The following is a 21964-nucleotide window of genomic DNA, read 5'->3' on the forward strand; positions in this document are numbered from 1 at the left end:
CATCAGCACAAACGCATAATACCCTCCCTACTATAGTGGAGTAGGGTATAACAACACTAGATGAAAAGGTAATTTCTCAAAACTCTGCCGATCCCCGAGCAGTTTAAACAAATTAATCATATTTTCTATGAAATGTAAATACGTTTGTATATATGAAAAGACGATGACATGCTTACTTTTCCTTAATATAAAAAACAACTTTCTTGTTTCAAATACTAAAAATTATTTTCCACAAATTATAGCCTGCTGTTTAAAGCAACAATTAAAAATTTAATGATTTAACTTTAACGTACAGCTATAATAATAAAATAAAAGCAAAACAGCGGCAACAACAACAACAAAAAACGTTTATATCGCGAACTAGTAAATGTCCTTTTTAATCACCCAAATAATATGAATTCATACAATGTAAAACACACGTTAAATGTTTAAGTGAATGAATACATACATACATGCATATGCTAGTATGTATTAATGTTTGTAAATACTAACACGAATATAAAGTATAAAGCTAAATTTTGTATTTAAATAAATAAAATACTCCCTTAGTTTATGGAGCAAGGATACTAGGGCGTATAGGTTGTTCTTTTTTTTCACATGTATGTTTCTATATATGCAAGTATGTATGTATGTTATTCATGGAATGCGTTTGGGGTCAACCGCTAACTAGTCTTGTTACACTTGACTCTGTTTACTATCAAGGAGTGTGTTGTTTGTATCCATGCAAAAATATGGGAGTGTATGTGTGTGTTTGTGCAGTAATTGTATATAAGTATTTGAACTGTTTCTAGAACAAACAACAACAACAACAAAAATACATCAGCAACAAACATAAGTCCGCTAGCAGTTACACTTAACTTATTTTATTTTGCTCAGCTTTTTTTGTATCAAACAAAGTTTGGCTTGACGTTTGTTGTCTGACCAAAAAAACATGACCAAACAACAAACAAACAGAGGGTCGGACGAACCTAGCGTCAGAACGAAGGACCAGCCAAACTGCCAATACTTTGTATGTTGTTTTTATAATTTTGTTCATGGTTTTGTGAAAAAAGAAAATGCGCGCAAAATATTGTATAAAAATTGTAAAAGAGGAAAAAAAAACAGGGATTGCCATCATTTCAGCTCACTTATACATACACATTGAGAAAAAATATGGTTAGATACGGTTATGACGATCATGTTAACTTGTGTATATGTATTTGAACAATATTATTATTGGTGTAACCATATTACTAGTTGTCGCAACTATATTATGATTATTTAAGCAACTGACTGCCGCAGTTATAAGTATAAAGTTACATCAAGTAAGCATCTGTAATATGTTGCACGTAAAAATGCATAGTTTCTACAACCAAAGATATACTTGGGGGATGGGGGTCTCTTCAGAGTTTTCTGATTGCCACTCACTTGGCAGTGGCCAGAACGATTCCCTTGAGAAAAGTCCAAGCAGCTAACTACTTCCGGTGTATGACCAAGTATTCCCCGGGCAATGACTTTAATGCATCTGCCTCAAGTTAGTTAGTGTTAAAAGGCGCCCAGCCATGTATTCAGAATGGTCTTACAGACGTCTTAGGAAAGTAGGCAACAACCGCTGAATCATGGCTGAACCGCGGGATTGGACACGCAGATAGCAGACCTATCACCAGTCTAGGCGTTTGCTAACGAATCGCTATTGGCGCCCTATGCTCCAATGGGATTTAGAGGAACTCACATATATAAAGATATACTTGCAGTGACCATAATATTGTTAAATTTCTTATATTTACTTTATAATGATAGCAGCAAACATATCAATTCTTATGTTTTTTCCAAGTGTAGTATTGGTGTGTTAGAGTAAACGAAAGAGAGTACACGTACACAATAGTGACCACATACATGTACATTTATTGGTTTCCTCTTATTTTAACATTTTAAAACGCGGTATGGCATTTTGCCAAAAGACTGCAAAAAAACAAGAACAGTGTAATAAATTCGTATAAAATTACATGAAATATTTAAAATTTACAATATAAACAAAAATAAATTGATACATATTAGACACACTACTACTTTTAAAAGGAATCTTCTACTTAATAAGAGACTAGTAGTAAAAGTTCTATAAATTTTTTTATAAATTTTTTTATTAATATCCTCGTATATTGTTTTATTTTCACACAATGTCAAGTAATTTAAGTCATAAAGTAAAGTAGTTACTAAAATCCTTTTATATCTGAAATGGTACAATGATTATAAATAAATTTATTTATGTTTTTTTCCTGAGTTTTCTGTTTCTCTTTTAACTTCAACTGAAAAAAAATAAAAAAACTAAAAGAAAAACTTTTAAATCCAGGTGTTGTAAACAAGTGAAAATAATTTCATATACAAAACAACTTTATGAACATTTCAATTTATCCTTTTTTTACCAACAACACAAAAATCCTTTAAACAAACACACACACAAACAAACAACCAACAAATGCTGAAGTAGAAACATTTTAAGTGAAATAAAAATCCACCAGTACTTACTTACTCTTTTAGCGCCAGAAAATTTATATTTTAATAAATATTTTAAAAAAGGATTCAGCAATATTTTGGCATATTTTCTATGTACATACATATGTATGTATGTATATTTTCAATTAGGCATGAGGTTTATTTTTGCTCTATTACTCTATCATTTCGAATTGGATTAAACATTTAAAATTTTAAATAATTTGTAGTAGAGAATATGACTTAAAGTTTAAAAATGTTTACTTTTTATAGAAAGTTTTTAGAAAAATTTTCTCTTTTTACAGAAAGTTTTTAAAAAATTTCTGTTTTTATAGAAAATTTTCAAAAACTTTACTATAAAAAGTTTTCCAAAATTTCTCTTCTAATAAAAAATTTTCATTTTTTTTTTTTTTTTTAAATTTCTTATTTTATAAAAAGTTTTCCAAAATTTCTTTTCTAATAAGAAGTTTTCAAAAAGTTTTCGGAATTTCTATTTTTTGTAGTAAATTTGTGAAATTTTGTACTTTTATAGAAAAATGTCTCTTTTAATAGAAAATTATCGAAATTTTCTCCTTCTTATAGGAATTTTGTTCTTTTTTTATAAACAAATTGCGAACAAATTTTCTTCAGTTTTAGAAAATTTGCGAAAAAAAAATGCTCTTTTTAAAAATAAATTAGAAAAAATGTGAAAAAATTATTTTTTTATAGAAAAAATGAGAACAAAATTTTCTTTTTATAAAAAAATTCCGAATAAATTCTCTGTTTATAGAAAATTTGCGAAAAAATTCTCTTCTTAAAGAATATTTGCGAACAAATCGCGAATAAATTATATTTTTAAAGAAAATATGTGAACAAATTCTTTTTAATAGAGAATTTGTGGACAAATTCTTTTTATAGAGAATTTTGGATCAAATTCTTTTTTTATAGAAACTTATTTCTCTCATTAGAAAAAAAGTTCAAAAAAATATGTTAAAAAATGCTCTTTTTATAGAAAATATGCTAACAAATTTTCTTTTTTTATAAATGATTCTCTTTTTATAGAAAAATCGCGAATAAATTCAATTTTTATAGAAAATATGTGAACAAATTTTCTTTATACAGAAAATTTACGAACAAGTTCTCTTTATAAAGAAAAATTACGAACAAATTTAATTTTTGATAGAAAATATGTGAACAAATTCTCTTTTTATAGAGAATTTGCTATAAAATTTAGAAAAAATGTTCGGTCAAAATCTCTTTAAATATAAAATTTTCGTACAAATTTTATTTTTATAGATATTTTTCGACAACCTTTTCTTTTTTATAAAATTTTCGATGAAATTCTCTTTTTTAGAGAAAAATTTCAATGAAATTCTCTGTTTTGATAAAATTCGCGAACAAATTCACTTTTTAAAGAATATTTGCGAATACATGCTCTTTTTATAGAAAATTTACAAACAAATTCTCTTCTTATGAAAAATTCACGAAAAAATTATCTTTTTAAGGAATATTTGCGAGCACATGATCTTTTTATCGAAAATTTGCAAACAAATTCTTCTTATAAAAATTCGCGAATAAATTATCTTATTATATAAATATGTAAAAAAATTCTTTCTATAGAATATGTATTTACAAACAAATTTTCTTTTTTATAGAACAATTTGTGAACAAATTCTCTTTTTACAGAAAATTTGAGAAAAAATTCTCTTTTTATAGAAATTTTGTGAACAAATTCTTTTTGATAGAAAATTTGAGAACAAATTCTCTTTTATAGGAAATTTTCGATTAAATTCTATTTTTTAAGAGAATTTTCGATTAAATTATATTTATATAAAATTTTTTTTATCAAATTTTATTTTTATAGAATATTTGGGAACAAATTCTATTTTTAAAGAAAATTTTTAACAAAATTCACTTTTAATAGAAAAGTTTTTATTAAATGCTATTTTTATAGTGTTTTTTTAACTACTTTAATTTTTTATAAAATTGTCGATAAATTCTCTTTTAAGGAAAATTTTCCATCAAATTTTATTTTTATATTAAATGTTCCATATTTTGATAGAAAATTTGTTTTTATAGAGTTTATTGGAACTACTTTTTCTTTTTTTATAAAATTTTCGATGAAAGTCTCTGTTTAGAGAAAATTTTCTTTTTAAAAAAATAGGAAATTTTCGTTAAAATTCTGTTTTTTTTTTTTTAAATAAAGTTTTCCTTTTACAATAAGTTTTCGATTAAATTATCTTTTTATCAGGGTAGGTAAAAATATCGCTCGCGATCGCTATTTTATTTATATTGCTCGTTTTAAAACTCAAAATCGCGAGTTTTATTTTTTAACGAGCACAATTTTAATTAGAGTTTTATGTGTTTTGTATTCGCTTCGTAAGCGATATTTACATGTTTTGACTCGAATCTCGATTAACTCTTTTTGACTCGAATCGCGAGCGAGTTCTATTTTACGCTCGTGAGCGAATTGAATTCGATCGCTATCTGTAATCTGATTTTAATAGAAAATTTAAAAGTTTTCTTATAAAATTTTATTTTTTTAGGAAAATTTCTCTTTTTAATAAATAAAAAAAATATTAAAAAATTTTCTTCATTTAAAAAAAATTCAACCCATAGTGCAGATTACACTTTAAACCCCTTCAAAAACAAGTCATAGAAAAACAAAAAATATATATAATAAATTGTTTAAAAATCAACATTTTTAATGGTTATGTTGTTAAAAGTGTTGATGATAGTGTTGGTGTAGTCATGATGATGATTCTTGAAACGTCAGTCAACCAGTCATATTAGACAGTAGTTTTCAACAGGAACAATTTGTAAAATTTCTATAAATGCAGTAAAAATCGTTAAATAAACCACAGCAAACTATGAAGAGGTATGTAAACAAAAAAACTACACGTATAAATGAGGTGGTATTCTTTTCTACTCGTTTTTTTTTTTTGGGAGGGTATTCAACAATATTTCAAGGTCATCTGAAATATCAACATTCTTTAGTTTGTTAGTATAATATACAAAAATGTGTATTTATATATAAAAATATTTTCATTTATGTGTGTATTAAATAAAAATACACACTTATGTATATATTGTAGTATATTATTTTGTATACTGAGGTCAAGTTTGTTTGGATAAATATACATTCGTGCCAGAGTTTGTGTGTAAAATTCTATATACAGTAGTAGGTTTGTTTATATGTATGTATGTAGGTTTATACTCTCACACAAGTTGAAATTAAAATCATATATATTTTATATGATTTAAAAGAATACCTGTGCGTCTATTACTCCCACATTTGGTTATACCCAGCAAACCGGCTGCTTTTAAATTAAGTTTTTTAAGTTTTGTAATAAAATTTTTACTTTTTAAAATTTATTTAAGGATTTACTTTGATATAAATTTCATATTTAATAAAAATTTTTATATTAGAAACTATAGAAATTTTGTGTGCTGGTCCTTATTGTGTGTGTAGAATTGTATATGTGTCTGCATACCTTAAAAATCCTGGATTTTAATCTATGAATTCCTAAGAGGCATTTTTTCTGTTTTCATTTATGTGAGTGAACAAAAACATTTAAAAAATTTCATTTATTATTTTAGTTCACAATAGAAAAAATAAGAAATGAAAACTTAATAAATGATTCAAATTTGTTTTTATGTAATATCATTGTTTGGTTTATCAATAACAGGAATCTGCTGATTCAAATCTAGCAAAATATATAAAACTTTAAATAAATGCTACAAATTTCAAGTTTTTAGGTAATATCTTCCAAAGCTCTTTAGTATTTCACCAATTATGCTTGTTTCACTAGGTCCCAGAGATAGATAAACTTGGCAATATCATACCTAGAGTATATCGAAAATATATACTTCTTGGATTCTACATTTTGAGCAATATCCTAAAAGAAGTTTTTAAACTCATTTACTTCACTTCACTCACTCTTTCTTCATTTTCTATAATTTATTTAAAATTTGAACTATTAAAAACAATTTTTAATTATTAATTACCCTTTTCTCCCTTTTAATTTCAAAAATCTTCTCATCATCGTCATCTAAAGACACACGACAACATTAAATATGTATAATTATCAATAAAATATTATTATTCTTGACATTCATTATAATTATGTCCTTTGACATTTATGGAGAAGAAATACCTAAAAAAAGCATATATATTATTTTTGTTAAACAAATTACACAAACTAAAATGTTAGAGGTGAAATTGTTTTAGCGGGAAAACATTTTCGTAATTAAGTGGAAAAATATTTCAATGATTGAAGCAGTTTCATTTTAAAAAGAAACAAAGTAAATTTTAATTGGAAAAACCCTAACAAAAATCATTTAATATTTTACATGCAAGAGAAAATTTTATAAAAATTAAAAATAATTCTTAAATATTTTGAGAATAATGAAGGAATTAATAATGAAGGAATTTGTAGAAGTTGTTATGCTTTGAACGACAAAATTGATTATTTAATTGCTGCTTAGCTGCTAAATTGTAAGGATATACACATCGGTTAAAGGTAAAGAGTGTAAAAGTTATGGTTAATCCAGAATATAAACCTCGTTGGAATCTTCTTTTAGGCAGTAACTCACCATAAGCTTCCTCTCTCTCATAGGAGATATTTTAGTGTAATAAGCTTTGACAATCATAAGTTTTTATATATTGATTTGAACAAATTTGTCCCCCTAAAGATTTTGATCTTTATTCATAAAATTTAAGAATACATTATTTTAAAATTCTGCTTTTTTGCATGAGTTTTGAATTGCATGTATGAGTTTGTAGATAAATGAAACGCATAAATTATAAAAATTGTATATGTATGTATGTAAGTATATATGTATGTATAAATATATTTATTCTATATATAAAAGCCCTTTTTAAATTGTACGCTTTATTTTAAAGGTCGTGGAATTATTTTGTTTTTACACATATAAAAGTTTGGCCCCAAACAACCTAGATTTTGAAACTACAAAGGGAAATTAATTAGTACCGAGATAATGGACTAGTCTATTAACAAGTTTAGAAACTATTTTATAGACTAGATCATGGACTAGTATGGGCTATTGAATGATCTAAATAATGGAATAGTTAAAGGACTAATATGTTTACTAGTCTATTGACTAGTTAAGACACTAACATATTGACTAGTTAAGACACTAGTCTACTAACGAGTTAAGACACTAGTCTATTGACTAGTTAAGGCAATAGTCTATGTTGTATTTTATAAACTAGACTATTGACTAATCTATGAATTAGTCTATCGACTAGTTAAGACAATAGTCTATGGACTAATTCATAAACTAGAGAATTGACTAATCTATGAATTGACCAGTTCATGAATTGGTCTATTGACTAATTAAACCACTAGTCTGTTAACTACTTCATAGATTAGTCTGTGGACTAGACTATAAACTAGTTTTTTGGCTGGTCTATAAACTAGTTCTTTGATTAGTCTATGGACTAGTGAATGGGCTAATCTATTGTCTAGTCAAACAGTCTATTGTATATACAGTTGACTAGTCTAAGCATTTCTTGACTTATTAAAGGACTAGTCTATTAACTACTTTCCAGATCATTCTATTGACTAGACTATAAACTAGTCTTTTTATTAGTCTATGGACTAGTATATTGTCTAGTCAAAGGACTAGTGGACAATCCGTGGGCTAGGCCTTTGCCTAGACTATTAGCTAGTCTACTCTCTGGACTAGACTAATCCATAAACTACACCATTGACTACTCCATGAATTAGCCTATTGACTAATTAAAGTACTAGTATATCAACTACTTTATGTATTAGTCTATTGACTAGTCCTTTGTCTAGTAAATGGACAGTATATGGCATAGTGTGTAGACTATTGACTAGTCTATGCATTTCTTGACTTATTAAAGGACTAGTGTATTAACTACTTTCCGAATTATTCTATTGACTAGCCTATGGACTAGACTATAAACTAGTACTTTGATTAGTCTATGGACTAGTATATTGTCTATTCAAAGGACTAAAGGACAGTCCATAGACTAGACTTTTGTCTAGATTATTAGCTAGTGTACTCTATGGACTAGCCTAATCCATTAATTAGACTATTGACTAGTCCATTAATTAGCCTATTACTAATTAAAGTACCTGTATAGACTAGTCTATTAACTACTTAACTTTGTCTAGTAAATGGACAGTCTATGACAAAGAGTATTATCTTAACTGTTGACTAGTATTAGTTGACTAGACTATGGACTAGATTAGGAACTGATCTATTGTCTACTCTATTAATTAGTCTATGAACTAAATCTATTCTATTAACATGTTTCATAGTTATATAGGAAGGAGTAAGTGACAAATTTCGAATGAACTGTCATTCAGAATAGCCTTCATTAACTTTTCATAAATCACGGATTAAAATCATCAAGAAGTAGTATTGTCGATCCCGAACAGGACATGCTATATGAGAATATTAAAAACGCCTATTCATTTAAAATATTGATATCTGCGTTATCAAGTGGGTCATCCCACTGCATGCTATGTTTTGATACTATTCTAAAACATATTTACACAGATCCTAATTAGTAGAAAGAAATAATATAAAACTGTATACACACATCATAAAAAACAACATAAAAAGTATCTAAAGTGAATTATATTTACCTACACACCCACCCATACACTCACTCAATGACATATTTACATTTTTGCAAAAAAAATTAAGAAAAAACTGTTAAAAATCACAAAAGAATGCAAAGGTGTGTGTAGGTTTTGCTTTATTAAGGATATGTAAATGTTACTCATATGTAAGTGTATGTAGTAGTTTTTTTTTTCAAATTATATAAATGTTTATGATGAGTATCTTAAAATGTATGTCATATTGTTTATACAATGATGGTATTCCATTTTGTGGTATGACGCCGTTGTGGCATGTTTGTTTGTTTGATGTGGTACGGTATGGTGTGGTCTTTTGGTTTTGGCGGGGGGCAACTGTTGACTAAGAATTGGCATCATTTATATTTTTGGGTTATAACTTATATTCTACTGTCTCGCTAATGTGTTAATGGCCTTTATATAAACTTTACATTATTTACATTAATACGGTAAAAATTCAGTCAACACGCACACAGACAATTACCTTAACATACTCAACAAAAACACGCGTAATCTACATTCATATTCAAATATACTCTTCTACTCATTTTATACATAAATACATACATACGTACTCCACCGTTTTATACACCTATGAATTGTAGATTTTGTTGTATGTTCGTATAATTGAATAAATAAACACATTCAAATATAAGTTGAAAACTTATGTATAATACTACCAATATGCCCAGCGAACAAATTGGATTTAAGTTAAATTATTTAAAGCTTTGATTTGAAATTAAAACTTATTAACAATTTAAAACATTTTTCAAAATAACCCCAACATTTTAACAAGTTGAACGTGAAATAAATTTTGAGTATTCATTGGAACTGTTAGTAATTCATTATGTTTGTTGGGTTAATGTAAACGTGAGTATGTTTTCATTTGTATGAGATTTTGTATAATTTTTATTTAGAATTAGAATATTAAGGTAATTTTAGCTTTTTGTAAAATCTTATGAAATCCGTACAATAATAGCAATTGAATTCAAAATCTCATGTAGCTTAATAATCTCATTAAAATAATCAGGATTAAAACACAAGCGTAGTATTAACTTTGTAAAATGAAAATCCTATATATCCTCTTAGGAAATCTTTATGATTTAACTAGCTATACCCAGTGTGCTTTGCTACCCTAAAAGCAATATAAAGAAAAAGATCACTTTCCAAATTCTGAAGATTCTAGCTTTAACAGTTTCGCATATAAAGTAATTCTTATATTTAATTCAAATGGAAGGTGGTAATCCCCTATTGAAAGTGTTCTAATTTATTACCCAAACGTTCACATGGATGTCAGAGTTCTTCGTGCAAAATTTGAGGATTCTACCTTTATTAGTTTCCCAGATAAACAAATTTTTGTATTTAATTTATATGGGAGGTACCACGCCCCTAAAATCTAGTTCGCCAATTTATTACCCAAATCTTCACATGGATGTCATAGTAGTTCGTGGAAATTTTAGAATTTTAACTTTAATAGTTTCTCAGATGTACTAATTTTTAATTCATATGGAAGATGCCAAGACCCATCTTATGAAAGTCCGCCCATTTTTCTCCTAAATATTCAAATTGATGTTAAAGGTCCTTGTGCTAAATTTTAAAATTCTAAGTCCTATAGTTTGCCATATAATTTAATTCATATGGGAGTTGCCACGCCCATTTTTCCCCTAAATATTCACATGGATTTTAAGATTCAAACTCCAATAGTTGTCCAGATAAACGCATTTTAGTATTTGATTCATATGGGAGGCGCCACGCCCCTTATTAAATGTTTAAATGAAAACAAATTTTTCACTTCAAATGTTTTCCTTAAACCATTCTGAAATCTTTAAATTGAGATAGATTTGAGAAAAAAATATTCAAAAAGTTGTAAATTTTTATTCTTAAATCATTAAGAAAGTTCCTCTTTTTCATTTCTTCATTAATTCTTTAAAAGATTGACATTTCAAAAGCCTTTTAAAATAATGTCCTACAAAATTTTTTTGGTATACCACTTGAAAAAATCTATAAAAAATTTTGCATACAAAATCATAAGTTTAACTCTCCAAATCCCATTTTTAAGGTTGCTTAACCTTAATTTATAATCAATAAAAAAACATAAAAAAATAAATTTTTATTCCCAACTTTAACCTAAATATCCCATCCACTTGATCGGTGGTCTGATGCTTCATTTTAAAAAGTGTGAAGTTAAAGCTTGATGTGTCATGTTACTGCAATATTATACACTCAAGGAAACACTACACTGCATAGGTTTTTTTCTGCAATAAAAGCTGAAAAAAGCTAAAGATCTTTTTTTATACGCATGCAGGCAGACAGTTAACTTTGTTTTAGTAATTGGATACAAAACAATGCGCACGCGCATTAAGATTACTGAACGGGGCTGGTAAATTGAGAGCACATCAAGCCAAAAAGAAACCATAATAATTTACTGCACCGTTTTAGCAATAAAATTAAAACATAACATGATCAGTGATCACAGAGTGTGGGCGTAGAATACATGATTATTGCTGTTGCAGGTTTTTTAATATTAACTTTTCCAAAGTGGAGCCTAACTAAATCTTAATATTTTATGTTTTCTTTATCATTTTAGGCGTTTTCATCCTGACAGTAAGTTGAGACCATAAAAAAACACAAAACACTTGTAATATGCCCTCGAAAACTACAACAACACTCCTGTTAAGGCCCAGCCCACAACGCCAACGCAATCAACACAAATTACGTTCTTCAGCAACTTTATTACTATTGCCCTCACCTGCTGCTAGTTTAAGAAAAAACATTCCTTTATCTAATGTACTCGTAATATGTTTCCTTTTGGTCAGTCTGCAGGCACTTGAGGTGACGGCAAAAGTTAAAACGAAAAAGAATTCGAATATTCACTTCAGCAATAATGAGGATAATCTGAAAACCACCACTGAAGGTCAACATTTCGCCATGGAACCACAAGATCAAACAGCGGTAGTGGGTTCACGAGTTACTCTACCCTGTAGAGTTATGAAAAAGATTGGTGCTCTACAGTGGACAAAAGATGATTTCGGCTTGGGTCAACATCGTAATTTAAGTGGTTTTGAGCGTTACTCTATGGTGGGCAGTGATGAAGAAGGTGATTTTTCTTTAGATGTTTTTCCCGTCATGTTGGATGATGATGCCCGTTATCAGTGCCAAGTGGGTCCTGGACCTAATGGTGAAGCTGGCATTAGGTCGAGATTTGCCAAACTGACTGTTTTAGTACCACCTGAGGCTCCCAAAATTTTACAGGGAGATCATTTGGTAACAACTGAAGATCGTGAAATTGAGCTGGAATGTGATTCGGTGGGTGGAAAGCCAGCGGCAGAGGTGAGTTAGAAAGTGATAAAACTTAAATTTTGTACTAAATGTTTAATTTTGTCAATTTTGTAAAAGATTCAAGTTTAAGAATTCTTCGAAAATGATTTTAGTTTAAAACTTAAACATTATCCACCTAATCTTTTTATAGATCACCTGGATCGATGGCTTAGGCAATGTCCTAACAAAAGGCATTGAATATGTCAAAGAACCTTTGGCAGACAGTCGTCGTATAACAGCCAAATCCATATTGAAATTGACACCCAAGAAAGAACATCATAATACCACTTTTACATGTCAGGCTCAAAATACCGCTGATCGTACCTATAGATCAGCCAAAATCCTTTTGGAAGTTAAATATGCTCCCAAGGTAACGGTGTCGGTGGTAGGAGGAGCTTTGGCAGGTGGTCGCATTCCTGAAGGAGCTGAGGTTATACTCTCTTGTCAAGCTGATGCTAATCCTGCTGTACAAACCTATCGTTGGTTTATCAACGATGAACTGGTAACGGGAGATTATACCACTAAAATGGTAATACATAATGTTTCGCGACAATATCACGATGCCATAGTTAAATGTGAAGTGGTCAATGCTGTGGGTAAAAGTGAAGAAAGTGAAACTTTGGATATAAGTTGTAAGTGTTTTGCAAATTATTTCCTAAATAACATTTTAACACTTTTTGTTTATTTCCTTAAAGATGGTCCAATTTTTCGCCAAAGACCCTCTTCCGTAGAGGCAGATTTAGGCACAAGCGTTACCATGCGTTGTGATGTTGATGGCAATCCCACACCCGAAATAGAATGGATTAATGAAAATTCTGATCGTGTGGTAGCCACCACCGCTAATCTAACTTTAAAAGTTACTGCCGATACAGCAGGACGTTATTATTGCAAAGCCGTGGTGGAGGGTTTTCCCGAAATCGGTGCCGAGGCCACAATTTATGTTAAAAGGGCTCCCATTATAACTTCGCACAAGGTGCAATTTGGTGCCGTTGGTAATCGTGCCAAAATTGATTGTTTAGCCTTTAGCATACCCAAAGCGGAAAAGATTTTATGGTCTTATGAAGGCAAAATTATAAATATGTCTACTGCCGATCCCGATTTGTATATATTCGAAGAACATCATTTGCCTGAGGGCGTCAGGGCGGCACTGATAATCAAGGAAAGTCGTTCCAATCATTTTGGCAAATATAATTGTACAGTTGTAAATTCATATGGAAGTGATTCATTGTTAATTACTTTAATACCAGAACGTAAGTTGTTGAAAATCTTTTCTTATTTGTTTAGAAAATAAAATTAATTTTTAATAAATTTCTACAGCTGGTTCGGTACCCGTCCTTTTAGTGGTCATGGGCTCTATGTCCTCGGTGGCCATTATCCTTATGGTTGTGATGCTCGTGATTGTGTATATGAAACGTAGCAAGAAGAAACCCATGCCCGCTGATGTTATACCGGAAGCTTCACGCGGCGGTGATAAATTAAGCGATCTCAAACATGAAATGCGTGCCAAAGCCTATGAAGCAGCTGAATATTCTGAGTCCACCTCTGATGGTTTAGCCATAAATCTAACGCATTCTCCCATGCCTGATGTACAAATGAAGGGTGCCACTTTGGGAGTACCCCTAGCAGGTCCCGTTAAATTAGATGAAAGGTGAGTAAATATATCATGAAATTTTTCTTTATATGATTTTAATAAATCGATTTTCTTTTCATAGATTTTCTGGTGACTTTGGTGATCGCTATAATAGATCGTGTAATATAAAAAATATTAAAAATCAAGACTACAAGGAGTCGGTTAATGGTTATGCTCCTTATTTTGAATACGCTTTAGATTACAGTCCTCCTAATGATAATAAAAATTCTATGAGTTCTGTATCGAAAAGTAATTCAACTACAATTAGTTCGGCTACTCTGCCTCACTATTCGAATCCTGCTAGCACAACGGGTAATATGAGTTTACCCCGGAATCGGAGCGATATGCAACAGCAACAGTCTATGAATAATGGATTTTTAGGTAAGTTAAAAACCAGTATTTTAATTAAAAAAAAAAACTATTACGAATTTGTTTAAAGTTATTCGACAACCATAAACATTTATTTATTTTTTACAATTCTATTCTTCTAGGCCAACCACTATTACAAAACGGCATTGACAGTCGTTTTAGTGCCATTTATGGTAATCCTTATCTGCGCACCAATTCCTCCATACTCCCACCTCTGCCGCCACCAAGTACTGCCAATCCGGCGGCAACACCAGCACCACCGCCTTATCACGCACCCCGTAATCATGGCAATCTCATGGGCAACGGAGTCATGGGAAGTCTAAAAAACTTCGGCAACGCCAATAGCATAATTACTGGTACCAATGGTCCGGCTAGTGTAAGTGGTAGCAGTTCAAATCTCACCTCCAGTAGTAATACATTGGCGGCTACACCGCTGCAGCAGCCTACCGTGGGAACACCCTCTGGTATGGTAAACTCCTCAAATGCAACTACAGCACAAAGTCCATCGGGCCAATTTATACTACCGTCAAATGGTAATGCGGCTAAGAAAGGAGCATTAGCAACGCATGTTTAAATATAGTGCAAAAAATTGCACAAACACACACACACTCGAAACAAACGAACGAATGATATAAACGAATTAAACCGGATAACGGAAGTTTTATTCAAATTTTTATAGAAAAAAAAAACATATTGTGATTTTTAGCGTTAATTATTTACCTATGGCAACTTTATGGCAGAAAACTATGTACATTTTTAACCAAGTTGCTAAAATTCTTGAAAATTAGTTAAAATAACAAAATTCTTAAAAAATAAAAACAAATTATAACTTTAGCAACTTTGGTTATAATTTGCATTTTTATTATAGAATATTATTGTTAGTAAAAAATTAAGAAACTAATATACATACATAAATACATATATTTCTAGTGCATACATACATACTTACATATAAAGATATAATAATTATGTATATTAGGTTGGTCCTGTTTGTGTGGAGAAAAAATAAGGTACTAATATTCGTTCCCACCGAAAATGAAACTTTAGTTCATTCTACGATACTATTTCTCAAAATTTTTGTCTTGGGCTCAATATTAGCTGAGCTGGTTCAAAGGATACAAGGATCCTTATGATACAAGGATCCAAAGGATCGTTATGAAATTTTCATATTATATTAAATATGAGAAATGTTATCCTAGAATGCACCTAATGTTAATTTTCGACGAGAACATCAGACACTTTCATTTAGGGGCCACCCAAATCTATGTATATGTATGTATTTTATAAGATGTACATAAATTTACCTAAACACACATGTAATACCCAAATCCTTCTTCTTTTTTTTTCCTTTTGAAACATTTACATATACACTGCATAACTAAAAATTAATTTAAATCCTTTATATATACAGTGAGTAACAAAATTGAAACAATTTTGTAAATATTTTCAAAGTAAATTTTAAAATTGATAAATAAACTAAATATTCTAGATTCATTACAGGTTTAATTTTAGGTCTGTACTTGATTTACATTAAAATTTTATTAAAAATTCAAATTATCGAAACATATTTTTATATAATCTACTTTTATTTTAGCACTCACTGTAATTAGTCTAACAAAAATCATGTGTTTTCTTTATAATTTTTAACTTTGTTTCATTTTTTTTTTTTCATGTAATTCTTTTAAAAACAATTTCGTATGCATGTTTAAGCATGCATTCATTATAAATGTCGAGTATGCATAACATTATTATTATGATAATTATATTATACTTAAGCCTAAGTCGCCTGTAGTTAGATTTCTCATGTAAATTATATACATACAACATAAATACTTACATACATAAAGATTTATATATATAAAAATATATATAGGAAAAAAGTCGTAACTTGAAAATAAAAGAACTTTGTAAGCCAAAATTTCCAATTGGATTTAAAAATAAATAAAAACAAACTCTTATTTATTAGTATTTACCTATAAGATTTAAAGCAAAACAAACAAACCTTTAAGATAAATATAAAAAAATACTAAAAAAAACTTTTACTTATTTATAAACGCTTAATATGGAATAAAAAAATAAAAAACTTTGTAAAAAGAATTAGAATTTAATAAACGCTTTTAAAAAACAAACCATATTAGTAAATAAATTATAAACAAATTAAAAAACAAACAAAAAAACACTGACAAAAAAACTACTTAAAAATTAAAGCTAATTTTTAAAGTAAAAAAACATAAAAACAAGTCGACAATGTGCAAATAATTATAATCAAATTCTACTTTAATTAGCTGAAAGTTTTAGTATAAAAATAATATAAACAAATTGATTATAAATGTCATAAATGAAATTGTAACATCAACAACAAATACATTTAAAAACAACAACAAAAACATGATAGTAATACATTAAATATATTGCTGCCTTATTCCTTGTAAAAACCATTTAACAAACAAAAAAACACACAAATATTTTAATTCAACTTTTTTTAAATAATTTATTTTATTTGATAACTATTTATTATATTTAACGAGTATTTTATTTCGAAATCTATAAATTGTTTTTATTATTAAGTTTCTAAAAAAATGAATACGAAATGCTAATACATACAGTTTTCTTTAGATAATGTTTATTATTTTTCCTTTTATGTCTGAATTAAAAGTGTTAAAAACTGAAGAAGAAAATGAAAAAAAATGAATATTAAAATAAAAATCATACTTAAAAATAAACTGAAGAAAAAATATTAAAAAATATATAAAACTTGTTTTATTTTATACTTGATTGGACATTTGGACTCTTCACGTAAAAATCAATTTATATACCCCTCTAATTAAGAAAGATAGATAGATAGATAGATAGATAGATAGATAGATAGATAGATAGATAGATAGATAGATAGATAGATAGATAGATAGATAGATAGATAGATAGATAGATAGATAGATAGATAGATAGATAGATAGATAGATAGATAGATAGATATATAGATATATAGATATATAGATATATAGATATATAGATAGATAGATAGATAGATAGATAGATAGATAGATAGATAGATAGATAGATAGATAGATAGATAGATAGATAGATAGATAGATAGATAGATAGATAGATAGATAGATAGATAGATAGTTAGATAGATAGATAGATAGATAGATAGATAGATAGATAGATAGATAGATAGATAGATAGATAGATAGATAGATAGATAGATAGATAGATAGATAGATAGATAGATAGATAGATAGATAGATAGATAGATAGATAGATAGATAGATAGATAGATAGATAGATAGATAGATAGATAGATAGATAGATAGATAGATAGATAGATAGATAGATAGATAGATAGATAGATAGATAGATAGATAGATAGATAGATAGATAGATAGATAGATAGATAGATAGATAGATAGATAGATAGATAGATAGATAGATAGATAGATAGATAGATAGATATATAGATAGATAGATAGATAGATAGATAGATAGATAGATAGATAGATAGATAGATAGATAGATAGATAGATAGATAGATAGATAGAAAAGAACAAAGAAGAAGCACAAAGTATAGCCTTATTTTTATTCCACCGTAATCCTAATTCAGAAAATTAAATATCGAAAAAGTACTTACCAGAAACTACACTTTTATAAAATTTCATTTAATAAGTATATTAATAAGTATAATAATCAAAAAGTGACACTTGAAAACAAAAAGTACCAAAAAATTCACTCCTATAAATTTTCATTCCATCAGGATCATATATGAATGATTTTATATTTCTATATTTAATAATTCGGGAAATCAAAATAGTAGATTTTTCGTTCACTCAGTATGCTGCGTGTTTAATTTAGCGTTTCTGGGTTCAATATTATAAAAGATTCAAAAAATATTGGTCAGGTTCCTGATGTCTGATTATATGATTCTACGTTCAATATTGCAGTAAAATCAAAAAGTTGTGGAACGAAAAAGTACCTAAAATACTTTCTGACTGATTTTCATTCACTCAGGATTCTGAATATTTAATTTCTAGTTTCTAGCTTCAATATTATAGAAAGTTAAAAGAGTACCTTATGGGTATGTCTATCTTCTATATACATTGTTCCAATTAAAAAAGAAAAATTGTGAATAAAATTAATAAAAGGTAAAATTGCCTGCTGTCTACGCGACAGAAGCAATTTGAAATGAATTTTGCCTTTTGTGTAAAAATCTTGAAAAAGAAACTTGCCTGATTATTTTAACAATATCAAAATAGGTTCAATATATCTTAAAAGTCTTGTATTTTGAAACTATATTAAGAATATTTGAAACACATAACATGAAACATTTAAACTAATTTTTAAAATATTCAATGTTTAAAGTGGGAAAATGTTATCAAACAAATTTATAGTTTTATAAATTCATATGATCTAGATATTATTTTAACAATCACAAATGTGGGCTAGCTTGTCAAATATTTTGCTATTAAAAACACATTTTCATTCAAATCTATGATAGAGTGTTTTGAATATTGTCACCCGGTATGCTGTTGATTTTGATTTATTTTCCGAGATCTTATTTTCTAATAAAAATCCCCAAATAATTTGTTACTAATTCTCTTCTATCGATTTTATCTTGAAAGTATAAAATAATCATCCGACAGCCCTGTTCGTGCATTACTTTTCATAGCAACTACAATCTGGCATCTCCAAAAATAAACAATGCTAAAAAACAGATGTTCACATTTTGCAAAACACACGCAAAAAAGCCGCAAATTTTGTTACAAGTTTTTAATTTAGTGCTAAAAGAGATTTAATAAATAAAATATTCCAAAAAATGGATAATAAATTAACACGCTATGAAAAAATTGCCTTCCTGGGTGAAGGTCAGGTAAGTTAAATCATCTTAATCGCTAACTAACTCTTATCAAAAGCAATAACCAAAAACAACAACTTTAGTTTGCTACCGTTTACAAAGCTCGTGATGTTTTAAGTGACCAAATAGTGGCGGTGAAGAAAATCAAAATTGGCAGTAGAGAAGAGGCCCAAGATGGCATAAATCGTACTGCTTTAAGAGAAATTAAACTGCTGCATGAGCTTCAGCATGAGAATATCATTGGCCTGGTAGATGTGTTTGGCCACAAATCGAATGTTTCTTTAGTGTTTGATTTCATGGATACAGATTTGGAAATTATCATTAAAGACCCCAAAATTATTTTAACCCAGGCAGATATTAAGGCTTACATGATAATGACCCTAAGGGGTTTGGAATATCTACACATGAATTGGATTTTACATCGTGATTTGAAACCCAACAATTTGCTGGTGAATAGTGATGGCATTTTGAAAATTGGTGATTTTGGTTTGGCGAAATTTTTCGGCTCTCCCTCACGTATTTATACACATCAGGTGGTAACACGCTGGTATCGTGCTCCCGAGTTATTATTTGGAGCCCGTCAGTACGGCACTGGTATTGATATATGGGCTGTTGGTTGTATATTGGCTGAACTATTGCTGCGCGTTCCTTTCCTAGCCGGTGATTCAGATTTAAATCAACTCACCAAAATATTTCAAGCTTTGGGCACCCCCTCCGATGATACCTGGCCAAATTTATCTAAACTTCCCGATTATATGCAGTTTGTGCATTTTCCTGGCGCACCACTCGCTAGTTATTTTACTGCCGCTCCTGATGATTTAATAGATTTGGCCGAGAGATTATTGGCTTTGAATCCTGCTAAACGTTGTACCTGTACCGAGGCCTTAAATATGAAATATTTCTCAAATAAACCAGCTCCCTCACTGGGTCATAAACTGCCATTGCCTTCATCGAAACAGCAAAATGTCGATGAGAAACCGAATTTGAAGCGTAAACTTTTGGAAGCTATGGAAGGTGTAGGCAATCCAAAAAAACTGATATTTTAATGTAAGTTATTAGTTGACAAGTATTTAGTTGTAGTTTTTTATATACAGTAGATTGGTCAAAACTAAAAAAAAATCAATACATTTGGTAGAAAAGCTATTTATAAAAATTATATTATTTTTGGCTCTTACATTTTTGCTTAAGCCAAATTAAAGTTTGACCAATAATTCTTTCATAAACATTCATTTTACAAAAAATCGCTTAAGTATATAATACTAAAAATTTTAGTCTAAAACATAAAATCGAAATTTTAAGGCATTTCAGGCAACTGTACTCAATACTTTGATTGTTTTAGATAAATTTTACATTGTCCTTTTCTTCAAAACTATCATTAAACTATCCTCTAGGACTTAGCTGTTAAAAATTTTCTGAATGTAAAAAAAAACTTGTCAAAACTTTTAGTCAGAATATCAACAGAAATGCAAAAGGCGTGTATTACAGATCTGTAAAAACGACCTTAGTAGTGCAAAACTGGCTAATGTTTTTATTTTTTGAATAGCTGCAGAACACATTGACTTTTTGCTGGCAGATCTATGCTTTAGGACTATAGTTGACTGTCTACATAAAAATTTTTCTGTTGGACAGCCTTTGTTATCAGAACTGTTGGGTCCTTAATTCATCACTTCTATTCCTACAAAACGCTTAAGTTAAAAGAGAAACAATACCTAAACACATTTCATTATTTTTCTTTAGTAAATTTTCAATAAACAAATTAATTATTTTATTTATACAATGTAATGCCTGAGAAAATTATAATTTTCAATAATTAATAATATATTTTAATACAACATCAATATATAAAGAAAACATTACTATCACAAACAAGTTATTAATTACTGAAACTGTAGTTTATATTTTCTATCTATGTATTTGTTTTATATTCCTTAACTTTTACTTTAACTATATAAACATTGTTACTAAACTATTCCTTATTAAAACAAATGCAAATAAATCTTTACTTCGTTTATAAAAAAACGTCTTTTATTCATGTACCCGCTAACCATAAGCAAAATTATAACGATCTGGCAACTCTGCAATAAGGTTCTGACAGCGCCATCTATTGTTTCGACTAGCGACGATTTGTTTTTCAAAAAATTGAGTTTTTCAGTCTGGCAACATTTTAGCAAAATTCGCGTGCCACTAATGAAAACAATATGGCAGCACTATATTTTTAGGGTTGCCATATCGATTCTCATAGTGGCATGCAAAATTTAATCAAATGTTGCCAGACTGAGAAACTCGATTTTTTGAAAAACAAAACGAAGCTAATCAAAACAATAGATGGCGCTATTTTCATGAAATTACCAGTGTTGCCAGATTTGAAAAATTTATCCACAAAAATAAAATGCATTTAACATTTCCTTCCTTTCATTAGTTCTTTATTTAGACAAATATATATTAATCATAAAATAAAACACAAATCATAAATAGGTATAAAATATTGAAAAGAGGCACTATAATTAAACACCAACTGTAGAGTTCTGTAGCTCATGTTTCCAGTCAAAAGCATCCAATTTTCTACAAGAAAATGAAAAAAATAATGTATTATTTCATTTAAAGAACTAATTTTGATGGAAAATAAGTGATCACTTAAGGATCTACAGCCGAAAAGTACTTTTGATAAAAAAAACTTTATATTTAACCCCATTTTTTCAATGTCTTATTTCT

General features: G+C 28.8%; 2 protein-coding genes across 4 annotated transcripts; both read left to right on the top strand.

Moving 5' to 3' along the window:
• The first annotated feature begins 11669 nt into the window (after nt 1-11669).
• LOC119611283 (irregular chiasm C-roughest protein) lies at nt 11670-15135 on the top strand. Its single transcript, XM_037966815.1, has 6 exons — nt 11670-12413; nt 12553-13033; nt 13097-13651; nt 13719-14049; nt 14114-14412; nt 14523-15135. The coding sequence occupies exons 1-6, from the start codon at nt 11727-11729 to the stop codon at nt 14972-14974; spliced, it is 2805 nt and encodes a 934-aa protein (XP_037822743.1). The 5' UTR covers nt 11670-11726; the 3' UTR covers nt 14975-15135.
• Nucleotides 15136-19075: 3940 nt separating this feature from the next.
• LOC119611284 (cyclin-dependent kinase 7) lies at nt 19076-21261 on the top strand. Of its 3 annotated transcripts, none has more exons than XM_037966818.1 (3): nt 19076-19267; nt 19336-20299; nt 20644-21261. In XM_037966818.1, the coding sequence occupies exons 1-2, from the start codon at nt 19214-19216 to the stop codon at nt 20296-20298; spliced, it is 1017 nt and encodes a 338-aa protein (XP_037822746.1). In that variant the 5' UTR covers nt 19076-19213; the 3' UTR covers nt 20299; nt 20644-21261. The 3 variants fall into 3 exon arrangements, with proteins under 3 accessions (XP_037822746.1, XP_037822747.1, XP_037822745.1); XM_037966819.1 differs by having other exon boundaries at nt 20796-21261; XM_037966817.1 differs by having other exon boundaries at nt 19336-21261.
• Nucleotides 21262-21964: the final 703 nt, after the last annotated feature.

This window comes from Lucilia sericata, unplaced genomic scaffold (genome assembly GCF_015586225.1).
Source record: "Lucilia sericata isolate MDLA Ls3-8-SP2 unplaced genomic scaffold, ASM1558622v1 Contig001409F_arrow, whole genome shotgun sequence".
In the NCBI taxonomy this organism is placed as follows: domain Eukaryota; kingdom Metazoa; phylum Arthropoda; class Insecta; order Diptera; family Calliphoridae; genus Lucilia; species Lucilia sericata.